At 32.8% G+C, this 13,925-nt stretch overlaps 4 protein-coding genes across 4 annotated transcripts; all 4 read left to right on the top strand.

Moving 5' to 3' along the window:
* Positions 1–243: 243 nt before the first annotated feature.
* Positions 244–1,474, top strand: LOC108201547 (uncharacterized). The gene is made up of 2 exons (XM_064085412.1): positions 244–651; positions 779–1,474. The coding sequence occupies exons 1-2, from the start codon at positions 244–246 to the stop codon at positions 1,472–1,474; spliced, it is 1,104 nt and encodes a 367-aa protein (XP_063941482.1).
* A 3,181-nt stretch (positions 1,475–4,655) lies between these two features.
* LOC135149643 (F-box/kelch-repeat protein At3g23880-like) lies at positions 4,656–5,888 on the top strand. The gene has a single exon (XM_064085411.1). The coding sequence runs from the start codon at positions 4,656–4,658 to the stop codon at positions 5,886–5,888; it is 1,233 nt and encodes a 410-aa protein (XP_063941481.1).
* A 2,100-nt stretch (positions 5,889–7,988) lies between these two features.
* On the top strand, positions 7,989–9,047 carry LOC108201546 (F-box/kelch-repeat protein At3g06240-like). The gene has a single exon (XM_017369836.2). It carries the CDS (start codon positions 7,989–7,991, stop codon positions 9,045–9,047), a length of 1,059 nt encoding a protein of 352 aa, XP_017225325.2.
* A 2,099-nt stretch (positions 9,048–11,146) lies between these two features.
* LOC135149642 (F-box/kelch-repeat protein At3g06240-like) lies at positions 11,147–12,205 on the top strand. The gene has a single exon (XM_064085410.1). It carries the CDS (start codon positions 11,147–11,149, stop codon positions 12,203–12,205), a length of 1,059 nt encoding a protein of 352 aa, XP_063941480.1.
* The last annotated feature ends 1,720 nt before the right edge of the window (positions 12,206–13,925 follow it).

Raw genomic sequence — 13,925 nt, 5'->3', positions numbered from 1 at the left:
TTAGGAATATTTAAAATCAAAATAGAATATACACAAAATTTTAAATTGGAAAATTTCTTTTCTAAAATCATCTAGATTATTCCAAATTTCATTTGGTTTGCATAAAATAAATGAGAAAACATGTACACACCCTATGCTAATGCACATAGAAATACACAGTGCTCTTCGTTGTATATTTTATACTCAAAACTTAATTTCTCTCTCTCATACTCAAAACTCAGTTACTCTCTCTCTAGCAAAAAAATGTCTGCAACATCGTTTGATGATCTTCCTCCTGAAACAATCATCAAAATCCTCTTAAGACTGCCTGTGAAAGACCTTGTGAGGTCAACTTCAGCCAACAAAACATGGTACTCTCTTATTAACGACCCCACGTTCATTTCTTCTCAAATCTCTCGTTCTATTTGTCATTCTCATGACAATGCTTTGCTTGTTATCCCTCCTTCCACCTCTCTCCAAAAGGACTGCTCTTTATTCTCTGCCGAAACTTCCAGTACCCTTATCGAAAAATTCGATATTCCTTTTGAGACCAAGACTCGTATTTTCAAATTAATTGCTCAGGTTCATGGAATGCTTTTAATTACTGATTTACAAACTGATTATGCTTCGAGGGATTTGTATCTTTGGAATCCTCATGTTAAGCGACATAGAGTACTTGTTTCGAGTTGTTATAAGAAGCATCTGGATAACCTGGAAACGACGTGTGCTCTGGGGATGGGTTTTGACAAGCTCATGAATGTACAAAATTGTAAGGATTATTTATGTTGAGGATGACCAGGGGGAGCTGTTGGGTGATGTAGCTCCTAAGGTTGAAATTTTTAGCCTGACGGAGAACGTATGGAGGAAGATTAAAAACCCTGGAGTTCCACGACTAGATATTGAAGATGGGGTTTTCGTTGATGGTTGTTATTACTGGTTGGAAAGGAACTATGCCGTAGGTGACGACACCAGTACTTGTCATGGTCACAAACTGAGGATAATGTCCTTCGATTTTCATTCTGAGCTGTTTGGGATATTTAACCTCCCCGATGATCTTTCCCAAATTTTGGCAAGAAATCCCATAAATAAGCTTATGCGGTTTGAGGATTCACTTGCTCTTTGTGTTCTAGACGAACCACTAAATAAGGGGGACTCTGGTCTTCCTTATTGTATATGGTTGATGAGACAAGAAAATGGTGTGGTCACCTGGACTCTGCGTTTTAGATATGTACTTGAAGAGTGTGGGTATCCTTTAGCCATTACCAAGAACGGGACCCTAGTAATAGAGTTATTTTGCTCAAAGAACCCCGGTTTGGCAAGCATAGTCTTTCATAACCAGAGCATGATTCATCAAGATCATGGATTTGGTGAATGTATGGGTCCAGTAGAGATTTCAACATCGGTTTTTAATCTTTCTACTGTCGACACTTCCTTTCGAGAGAGTTTAATCTTGTATGAGGGAGGAAAATCGCTGCTGAAATATGCAAAGTACTAGGAAACGCGGTCATCTGCTGATAATTGAAATCTTTGCAAGTTTTAGTACTCTTATTGTCTTATATAACGACTATATGTGGACAGATAGTTTATGTATTTTTTGATCTCATTGGAAGTAACATTTTTGTGTTTGTTGCCCATTTGTAGTAGCAGGTAAAATCTTTTTTCAGAATTTATTTATTACTATATATACATGTTTTTTGTATAATTAGCTAGGTAAAAGATGTGGTTACCATATGTATCATACTATCTCTTTTTTTTTAAAAGAATTGGTGGGGCAGCTTGTTGATAGCTTGGCATTATTCTCGGGCTATAATTATCTACGGGAACCTGTAACGGATGATTTACTCAATTGTTATTCTACAAAATCACATTGATAATTGATTTTTTTTAAGTCACCAGATGTGTGTTCATCCATGAATTGTATTAAAATAAGATTGCCGAGTTCCTTAAGGCAATAGCCCTCGACCAATTTTGGACATTGGACAGAAGGAAGGGACTACTGTCTTTGTAGTTTTGATAACAATGCTTCATATCATGTGATTATGCATCCACAAAACTCGATATTTCAAGAAACAAAGAGTCTTATTTTCCCCTTATTTTAAGAAGCATTTGGATAACCGAGAAATGACTAATGAAAATAAACTTGAATAATTTTGATTGTTGGGATCAGAACAAACAATTGGCAGATGGATACGAAATTTTTACAATACCAAAATCCTGCAAAAATAATTTAATTAGACTACTTTGAGGCGTGATACTATCACCTTTTTTAAGAATTTATTTCACCCCAATTGTTAACTACAATTTTCTAAGAGATTGCTAGAAAATTATTGGTGGAGGATACAACAATGCATGAAGGATGACAAATAACAATATTTTACTGTCAGCTCTATTTTTTGATAGGTAACACTAAAATGTTTTTGGTGTTTTTTTTAATGCATGAAGGATGACAAATAGTAATATTTTAGTGTCGCCTCTATTTTTTGTGAGGTGACAATAAAATGTTTTGGGTGATTTTTAGTATTACTAAGAGAAATTTAGGCTTTTAAATATATTTGTTTAGTTTTTGTATAATATGCTTGATTTCCAGTATAAACTCACCCAATTTGTAATTGTTTGCTTCTAAATCTTGCCCCTTCTAACTAAATCAAATCCTGCACTATATCTGGTTGAGAATAGTTTAGGTTTACTATGACTATGCTGTTATATGTAAAAACGTACTAGGAAAAGCATAAGAATTCTGAGAGTACATAAGCACACCCCATTAAGGTGTCGCTTGATTCTAATAGTAATATTTTGAGTATACTTACGGTAAAAGTTAGAATTTCATACCATCTTAGGATAATTTATATTTTATTCTCACTTAAAAAAGAATTAAAACAACTTTAATGGAAGTTTTTCAAATGTTGTTAATTGTATTTTAGTTTGCTAATTTGGATGATTTCCTCTTCTTTTCTTTTTTCTTTTTGAAATAAGTTCTGGTGTTACGACATTTATATTTAAAAAGTTGTTTTAGACACTCTAATGGATGCCGCCTCAATTTTAAAAATTAAGAACCTTTTTAAAAATTGGAAATAAATAAAATCAGATTTTTAAGATATTTCACAATATTCTACAAAATCACATTGATAATTGGTTTTTTTAAGTCACGAGATGTGTGTTCATCCATGAATTGTATTAAAATAAAATTGCCGAGTTCCTTAAGGCAATAGCCCTCGACCAATTTTGGACATTGGACAGAAGGAAGGGACTACTGTCTTTGTAGTTTTGATAACAATGCTTCATATCATGTGATTATGCTTCCGCAAAACTCCATATTTTAAAAAACAAAGAGTCTTATTTTCCTCTTATTTTAAGAAGCATTTGGATAACCGAGAAATGACTAATAAAAATAAACTTGAATAATTTTGATTGTTGGGATCAGAACAAACAATTGGCAGATGGATACGAAATTTTTACAATACCAAAATCCTGCAAAAATAATTTAATTAGACTACTTTGAGGCGTGATACTATCACCTTTTTTAAGAATTTATTTCACCCCAATTGTTAACTACAATTTTCTAAGAGATTGCTAGAAAATTATTCGTGGAGGATACAACAATGCATGAAGGATGACAAATAACAATATTTTAGTGTCGCTCTATTTTTTAATAGGTAACACTAAAATGTTTTGGTGTTTTTTTTTAATGCATGAAGGTGACAAATAGTAATATTTTAGTGTCGCCTCTATTTTTTGAGAGATGACAATAAAATGTTTTGGGTGATTTTTAGTATTACTAAGAGAAATTTAGGCTTTTAAATATATTTGTTTAGTTTTTGTATAAAATGCTTGATTTCGAGTATAAACTCACCCAATTTGTAATTGTTTGCTTCTAAATATTGCCCCTTCTAACTAAATCAAATCCTGCACTATATCTGGTTGAGAATAGTTTAGGTTTACTATGACTATGCTGTTATATGTAAAAACCTAATAGGAAAAACATAATAATTCTGAGAGTACATGATCACCAAGCACACCCCATTAAGGTGTCGCTTGATTCTAATAGTAATATTTTGAGTATACTTACGGTAAAAGTTAGAATTTCATACCATCTTAGGATAATTTATATTTTATTCTCACTTAAAAAAGAATTAAAACAACTTTAATGGAAGTTTTTCAAATGTTGTTAATTGTATTTTAGTTTGCTAATTTGGATGATTTCCTCTTCTTTTCTTTTCTTTTTTGAAATAAGTTCTGGTGTTACGACATTTATATTTAAAAAGTTGTTTAGACACTCTAATGGATGCCGCCTCAATTTTAAAAATTAAGAACCTTTTTAAAAATTGGAAATAAATAAAATCAGATTTTAAGGATTTTTAAGATATTTCACAATATTCTCCGATTTTCCTAAATTTATAATATCCACATTAATTCAATATCTTTGGATTCGAATCTTAGGAATATTTAAAATCAAAATAGAATATACACAAATTTTTAAATTGGAAAATTTCTTTTCTAAAATCATATAAATTATTCCAAATTTCATTTGGTCTGCATGAAATAAATGAGAAAACGTGTACACACCCTATGCTAATGCACATAAAAATACACAGTGCTCTTCGTTGTATATTTTATACTCAAAACTTAGTTTCTCTCTCTCATACTCAAAACTCAATTTCTCTCTCTCTAGCAAAAAAATGTCTGCAACATCGTTTCATGATCTTCCTCCTCAAACAATCATCGAAATCCTCTTAAGACTGCCTGTGAAAGACCTTGTGAGGTCAACTTTAGTCAACAAAACATGGTACTCTCTTATTAACCACCCCTCGTTCATTTCTTCTCAAATTTCTCGTTCTATTTGTCATTCTCATGACAATGCTTTGCTTATTATCCCTCCTTCCACCTCTCTCCAAAAGGACTGCTCTTTATTCTCTGCGGAAACTTCCAGTACCCTTATCGAAAAATTCGATATTCCTTTTGAGACCAAGACTCGTACTTTGAAATTAATTGCTCAGGTTCATGGAATGCTTTTAATTACTGATTTACAAACTGATTATGCTTCCAGGGAGTTGTATCTTTGGAATCCTTATGTTAGGCAACATAGAGTACTTGTTTCGAGTTGTTATAAGAAGCATCTGGATAACCTGGAAACGACGTGTGCTTTGGGGATGGGTTTTGACAAGGTCATGAATCATTACAAAATTGTAAGGATTATTTATGTTGAGGATGACCGGGGGGAGCTGTTGGGTGATGTAGCTCCTAAGGTTGAAATTTTTAGCCTGACGGAGAACGTATGGAGGAAGATTAAAAACCCTGGAGTTCCACGACTAGATATTGAAGATGGGGTTTTCGTTGATGGTTGTTATTACTGGTTCGAAAGAAACTATGCCATAGTTGATGACACCAGTACTTGTCATGGTCACAAACTGAGGATAATGTCCTTCGATTTTCATTCTGAGCTGTTTGGGGAATTTAACCTCCCCGATGATCTTTCCCAAATTTTGGCAAGAAATCCCATAAATAAGCTTATGCGGTTTGAGGATTCACTTGCTCTTTGTGTTGTAGACGAACCACTAAATAAGGGGGACTCTGGTCTTCCTTATTGTATATGGTTGATGAGACAAGAAAATGGTGTGGTCACCTGGACTCTGCGTTTTAGATATGTACTTGAAGAGTGTGGGTATCCTTTAGCCATTACCAAGAACGGGACCCTAGTAATAGAGTTATTTTGCTCAAAGAACCCCGGTTTGGCAACCATTGTCTTTTGTAACCAGAGCATGATTCATCAAGATCATGGATTTGGTGAATGTGTGGGTCCAGTAGAGATTTCAACATCGGTTTTTAATCTTTCTACTGTCGACACTTCCTTTCGAGAGAGTTTAATCTTGTATGAGGGAGGAAAATCGCTGCTGAAATATGCAAAGTACTAGGAAACGCGGGTCATCTGCTGATAATTGAAATCTTTGCAAGTTTTAGTACTGTTATTGTCTTATATAACGACTATATGTGGACAGATAGTTTATGTATTTTTTGATCTCATTGGAAGTAACATTTTTGTGTTTGTTGCCCATTTGTAGTAGCAGGTAAAATCTTTTTTCAGAATTTATTTATTACTATACATGTTTTTTGTATAATTAGCTAGGTAAAAGATGTGGTTACCATATGTATCATACTATCTCTTTTTTTTTTAAAGAATTGGTGGCGCAGCTTGTTGATAGCTTGGCATTATTCTCGGGCTATAATTATCTACGGGAACCTGTAATGGATGATTTACTCAACTGTTATTCTACAAAATCACATTGATAATTGATTTTTTTTAAGTCACGAGATGTGTGTTCATCCATGAATTGTATTAAAATAAAATTGCCGAGTTCCTTAAGGCAATAGCCCTCGACCAATTTTGGACATTGGACAGAAGGAAGGGACTACTGTCTTTGTAGTTTTGATAACAATGCTTCATATCATGTGATTATGCTTCCACAAAACTCGATATTTCAAGAAACAAAGAGTCTTATTTTCCCCTTATTTTAAGAAGCATTTGGATAACCGAGAAATGACTAATGAAAATAAACTTGAATAATTTTGATTGTTGGGATCAGAACAAACAATTGGCAGATGGATACGAAATTTTTACAATACCAAAATCCTGCAAAAATAATTTAATTAGACTACTTTGAGGCGTGATACTATCACCTTTTTTAAGAATTTATTTCACCCCAATTGTTAACTACAATTTTCTAAGAGATTGCTAGAAAATTATTCGTGGAGGATACAACAATGCATGAAGGATGACAAATAACAATATTTTAGTGTCGCTCTATTTTTTGATAGGTAACACTAAAATGTTTTGGTGTTTTTTTAATGCATGAAGGTGACAAATAGTAATATTTTAGTGTCCCCTCTATTTTTTGAGAGATGACAATAAAATGTTTTGGGTGATTTTTAGTATTACTAAGAGAAATTTAGGCTTTTAAATATATTTGTTTAGTTTTTGTATAAAATGCTTGATTTCCAGTATAAACTCACCCAATTTGTAATTGTTTGCTTCTAAATCTTGCCCTTTCTAACTAAATCAAATCCTGCACTATATCTGGTTGAGAATAGTTTAGGTTTACTATGACTATGCTGTTATATGTAAAAACGTAATAGGAAAAGCATAAGAATTCTGAGAGTATATGATACCCAAGCACACCCCAATAAGGTGTCGCTTGATTCTAATAGTAATATTTTGAGTATACTTAGGGCAAAAGTTAGAATTTCATACCATCTTAGGATAATTTATATTTTATTCTCACTTAAAAAAGAATTAAAACAACTTTAATGTAAGTTTTTCAAATGTTGTTAATTGTATTTTAGTTTGCTAATTTGGATGATTTCCTCTTCTTTTCTTTTCTTTTTTGAAATAAGTTCTGGTGTTACGACATTTATATTTAAAAAGTTGTTTAGACACTATAATGGATGCCGCCTCAATTTTAAAAATTAAGAACCTTTTTAAAAATTGGAAATAAATAAAATCAGATTTTAAGGATTTTTAAGATATTTCACAATATTCTCTGATTTTCCTAAATTTATAATATCCACATTAACTCAATATCTTTGGATTCGAATCTTAGGAATATTTAAAATCAAAATAGAATATACACAAATTTTTAATTCTGAAAATTTCTTTTCTAAAATCATCTAGATTATTCAAAATTTCATTTGGTCTGCATAAAATAAATGAGAAAACATGTACACACCCTATGCTAATGCACATATAAATACACAGTGCTCTTCGTTGTATATTTTATACTCAAAACTTAGTTTCTCTCTCTCATACTCAAAACTCAATTTCTCTCTCTCTCGCAAAAAAATGTCTGCAACATCGTTTGATGATCTTCCTCCTCAAACAATCATCGAAATCCTCTTAAGACTGCCTGTGAAAGACCTTGTGAGGTCAACTTCAGTCAACAAAACATGGTACTCTCTTATTAACGACCCCTCGTTCATTTCTTCTCAAATCTCTCGTTCTATTTGTCATTCTCATGACAATGCTTAATTTGCTTATTATCCCTCCTTCCACCTCTCTCCAAAAGGACTGCTCTTTATTCTCTGCGGAAACTTCCAGTACCCTTATCGAAAAATTCGATATTCCTTTTGAGACCAAGACTCGTACTTTGAAATTAATTGCTCAGGTTCATGGAATGCTTTTAATTACTGATTTACAAACTGATTATGCTTCCAGGGAGTTGTATCTTTGGAATCCTTATGTTAAGCGACATAGAGTACTTGTTTCGAGTTATTATAAGAAGCATCTGGATAACCTGGAAACGACGTGTGCTTTGGGGATGGGTTTTGACAAGCTCATGAATGATTACAAAATTGTAAGGATTATTTATGTTGAGGATGACCAGGGGGAGCTGTTGGGTGATGTAGCTACTAAGGTTGAAATTTTTAGCCTGACGGAGAACGTATGGAGGAAGATTAAAAACCCTGGAGTTCCACGACTAGATATTGAAGATGGGGTTTTCGTTGATGGTTGTTATTACTGGTTCGAAAGAAACTATGCCATAGTTGACGACACCAGTACTTGTCATGGTCACAAACTGAGGATAATGTCCTTCGATTTTCATTCTGAGCTGTTTGGGGAATTTAACCTCCCCGATGATCTTTCCCAAATTTTGGCAAGAAATCCCATAAATAAGCTTATGCGGTTTGAGGATTCACTTGCTCTTTGTGTTCTAGACGAACCACTAAATAAGGGGGACTCTGGTCTTCCTTATTGTATATGGTTGATGAGACAAGAAAATGGTGTGGTCACCTGGACTCTGCGTTTTAGATATGTACTTGAAGAGTGTGGGTATCCTTTAGCCATTACCAAGAACGGGACCCTAGTAATAGAGTTATTTTGCTCAAAGAACCCCGGTTTGGCAACCATTGTCTTTTGTAACCAGAGCATGATTCATCAAGATCATGGATTTGGTGAATGTGTGGGTCCAGTAGAGATTTCAACATCGGTTTTTAATCTTTCTACTGTCGACACTTCCTTTCGAGAGAGTTTAATCTTGTATGAGGGAGGAAAATCGCTGCTGAAATATGCAAAGTACTAGGAAACGCGGGTCATCTGCTGATAATTGAAATCTTTGCAAGTTTTAGTACTGTTATTGTCTTATATAACGACTATATGTGGACAGATAGTTTATGTATTTTTTGATCTCATTGGAAGTAACATTTTTGTGTTTGTTGCCCATTTGTAGTAGCAGGTAAAATCTTTTTTCAGAATTTATTTATTACTATACATGTTTTTTGTATAATTAGCTAGGTAAAAGATGTGGTTACCATATGTATCATACTATCTCTTTTTTTTTTTAAAGAATTGGTGGCGCAGCTTGTTGATAGCTTGGCATTATTCTCGGGCTATAATTATCTACGGGAACCTGTAATGGATGATTTACTCAACTGTTATTCTACAAAATCACATTGATAATTGATTTTTTTTAAGTCACGAGATGTGTGTTCATCCATGAATTGTATTAAAATAAAATTGCCGAGTTCCTTAAGGCAATAGCCCTGACCAATTTGGACATTGGACAGAAGGAAGGGACTACTGTCTTTGTAGTTTTGATAACAATGCTTCATATCATGTGATTATGCTTCCACAAAACTCGATATTTCAAGAAACAAAGAGTCTTATTTTCCCCTTATTTTAAGAAGCATTTGGATAACCGAGAAATGACTAATGAAAATAAACTTGAATAATTTTGATTGTTGGGATCAGAACAAACAATTGGCAGATGGATACGAAATTTTTACAATACCAAAATCCTGCAAAAATAATTTAATTAGACTACTTTGAGGCGTGATACTATCACCTTTTTTAAGAATTTATTTCACCCCAATTGTTAACTACAATTTTCTAAGAGATTGCTAGAAAATTATTCGTGGAGGATACAACAATGCATGAAGGATGACAAATAACAATATTTTAGTGTCGCTCTATTTTTTGATAGGTAACACTAAAATGTTTTGGTGTTTTTTTAATGCATGAAGGTGACAAATAGTAATATTTTAGTGTCCCCTCTATTTTTTGAGAGATGACAATAAAATGTTTTGGGTGATTTTTAGTATTACTAAGAGAAATTTAGGCTTTTAAATATATTTGTTTAGTTTTTGTATAAAATGCTTGATTTCCAGTATAAACTCACCCAATTTGTAATTGTTTGCTTCTAAATCTTGCCCTTTCTAACTAAATCAAATCCTGCACTATATCTGGTTGAGAATAGTTTAGGTTTACTATGACTATGCTGTTATATGTAAAAACGTAATAGGAAAAGCATAAGAATTCTGAGAGTATATGAAACCCAAGCACACCCCAATAAGGTGTCGCTTGATTCTAATAGTAATATTTTGAGTATACTTACGGCAAAAGTTAGAATTTCATACCATCTTAGGATAATTTATATTTTATTCTCACTTAAAAAAGAATTAAAACAACTTTAATGTAAGTTTTTCAAATGTTGTTAATTGTATTTTAGTTTGCTAATTTGGATGATTTCCTCTTCTTTTCTTTTCTTTTTTGAAATAAGTTCTGGTGTTACGACATTTATATTTAAAAAGTTGTTTAGACACTATAATGGATGCCGCCTCAATTTTAAAAATTAAGAACCTTTTTAAAATTTGGAAATAAATAAAATCAGATTTTAAGGATTTTTAAGATATTTCACAATATTCTCTGATTTTCCTAAATTTATAATATCCACATTAACTCAATATCTTTGGATTCGAATCTTAGGAATATTTAAAATCAAAATAGAATATACACAAATTTTTAATTCTGAAAATTTCTTTTCTAAAATCATCTAGATTATTCAAAATTTCATTTGGTCTGCATAAAATAAATGAGAAAACATGTACACACCCTATGCTAATGCACATATAAATACACAGTGCTCTTCGTTGTATATTTTATACTCAAAACTTAGTTTCTCTCTCTCATACTCAAAACTCAATTTCTCTCTCTCTCGCAAAAAAATGTCTGCAACATCGTTTGATGATCTTCCTCCTCAAACAATCATCGAAATCCTCTTAAGACTGCCTGTGAAAGACCTTGTGAGGTCAACTTCAGTCAACAAAACATGGTACTCTCTTATTAACGACCCCTCGTTCATTTCTTCTCAAATCTCTCGTTCTATTTGTCATTCTCATGACAATGCTTAATTTGCTTATTATCCCTCCTTCCACCTCTCTCCAAAAGGACTGCTCTTTATTCTCTGCGGAAACTTCCAGTACCCTTATCGAAAAATTCGATATTCCTTTTGAGACCAAGACTCGTACTTTGAAATTAATTGCTCAGGTTCATGGAATGCTTTTAATTACTGATTTACAAACTGATTATGCTTCCAGGGAGTTGTATCTTTGGAATCCTTATGTTAAGCGACATAGAGTACTTGTTTCGAGTTGTTATAAGAAGCATCTGAATAACCTGGAAACGACGTGTGCTTTGGGGATGGGTTTTGACAAGCTCATGAATGATTACAAAATTGTAAGGATTATTTATGTTGAGGATGACCAGGGGGAGCTGTTGGGTGATGTAGCTACTAAGGTTGAAATTTTTAGCCTGACGGAGAACGTATGGAGGAAGATTAAAAACCCTGGAGTTCCACGACTAGATATTGAAGATGGGGTTTTCGTTGATGGTTGTTATTACTGGTTCGAAAGAAACTATGCCATAGTTGACGACACCAGTACTTGTCATGGTCACAAACTGAGGATAATGTCCTTCGATTTTCATTCTGAGCTGTTTGGGGAATTTAACCTCCCCGATGATCTTTCCCAAATTTTGGCAAGAAATCCCATAAATAAGCTTATGCGGTTTGAGGATTCACTTGCTCTTTGTGTTCTAGACGAACCACTAAATAAGGGGGACTCTGGTCTTCCTTATTGTATATGGTTGATGAGACAAGAAAATGGTGTGGTCACCTGGACTCTGCGTTTTAGATATGTACTTGAAGAGTGTGGGTATCCTTTAGCCATTACCAAGAACGGGACCCTAGTAATAGAGTTATTTTGCTCAAAGAACCCCGGTTTGGCAACCATTGTCTTTTGTAACCAGAGCATGATTCATCAAGATCATGGATTTGGTGAATGTGTGGGTCCAGTAGAGATTTCAACATCGGTTTTTAATCTTTCTACTGTCGACACTTCCTTTCGAGAGAGTTTAATCTTGTATGAGGGAGGAAAATCGCTGCTGAAATATGCAAAGTACTAGGAAACGCGGGTCATCTGCTGATAATTGAAATCTTTGCAAGTTTTTGTCTTATATAACGACTATATGTGGACAGATAGTTTATGTATTTTTGATCTCATTGGAAGTAACATTTTTGTGTTTGTTGCCCATTTGTAGTAGCAGGTAAAATCTTTTTTCAGAATTTATTTATTACTATACATGTTTTTTGTATAATTAGCTAGGTAAAAGATGTGGTTACCATATGTATCATACTATCTCTTTTTTTTTTAAAGAATTGGTGGCGCAGCTTGTTGATAGCTTGGCATTATTCTCGGGCTATAATTATCTACGGGAACCTGTAATGGATGATTTACTCAACTGTTATTCTACAAAATCACATTGATAATTGATTTTTTTTTAAGTCACGAGATGTGTGTTCATCCATGAATTGTATTAAAATAAAATTGCCGAGTTCCTTAAGGCAATAGCCCTCGACCAATTTTGGACATTGGACAGAAGGAAGGGACTACTGTCTTTGTAGTTTTGATAACAATGCTTCATATGTGATTATGCTTCCACAAAACTCGATATTTCAAGAAACAAAGAGTCTTATTTTCCCCTTATTTTAAGAAGCATTTGGATAACCGAGAAATGACTAATGAAAATAAACTTGAATAATTTTGATTGTTGGGATCAGAACAAACAATTGGCAGATGGATACGAAATTTTTACAATACCAAAATCCTGCAAAAATAATTTAATTAGACTACTTTGAGGCGTGATACTATCACCTTTTTTAAGAATTTATTTCACCCGAATTGTTAACTACAATTTTCTAAGAGATTGCTAGAAAATTATTCGTGGAGGATACAACAATGCATGAAGGATGACAAATAACAATATTTTAGTGTCGCTCTATTTTTTGATAGGTAACACTAAAATGTTTTGGTGTTTTTTTAATGCATGAAGGTGACAAATAGTAATATTTTAGTGTCCCCTCTATTTTTTGAGAGATGACAATAAAATGTTTTGGGTGATTTTTAGTATTACTAAGAGAAATTTAGGCTTTTAAATATATTTGTTTAGTTTTTGTATAAAATGCTTGATTTCCAGTATAAACTCACCCAATTTGTAATTGTTTGCTTCTAAATCTTGCCCTTTCTAACTAAATCAAATCCTGCACTATATCTGGTTGAGAATAGTTTAGGTTTACTATGACTATGCTGTTATATGTAAAAACGTAATAGGAAAAGCATAAGAATTCTGAGAGTATATGATACCCAAGCACACCCCAATAAGGTGTCGCTTGATTCTAATAGTAATATTTTGAGTATACTTAGGGCAAAAGTTAGAATTTCATACCATCTTAGGATAATTTATATTTTATTCTCACTTAAAAAAGAATTAAAACAACTTTAATGTAAGTTTTTCAAATGTTGTTAATTGTATTTTAGTTTGCTAATTTGGATGATTTCCTCTTCTTTTCTTTTCTTTTTTGAAATAAGTTCTGGTGTTACGACATTTATATTTAAAAAGTTGTTTAGACACTATAATGGATGCCGCCTCAATTTTAAAAATTAAGAACCTTTTTAAAAATTGGAAATAAATAAAATCAGATTTTAAGGATTTTTAAGATATTTCACAATATTCTCTGATTTTCCTAAATTTATAATATCCACATTAACTCAATATCTTTGGATTCGAATCTTAGGAATATTTAAAATCAAAATAGAATATACACAAATTTTTAATTCTGAAAATT

Source organism: Daucus carota, chromosome 9 (genome assembly GCF_001625215.2).
Source record: "Daucus carota subsp. sativus chromosome 9, DH1 v3.0, whole genome shotgun sequence".
Taxonomy (NCBI): Eukaryota; Viridiplantae; Streptophyta; class Magnoliopsida; order Apiales; family Apiaceae; genus Daucus; species Daucus carota.
The sequence above is the reverse complement of the archived record's forward strand: the minus strand, read 5'-3'. Positions and strand labels throughout refer to the sequence as shown.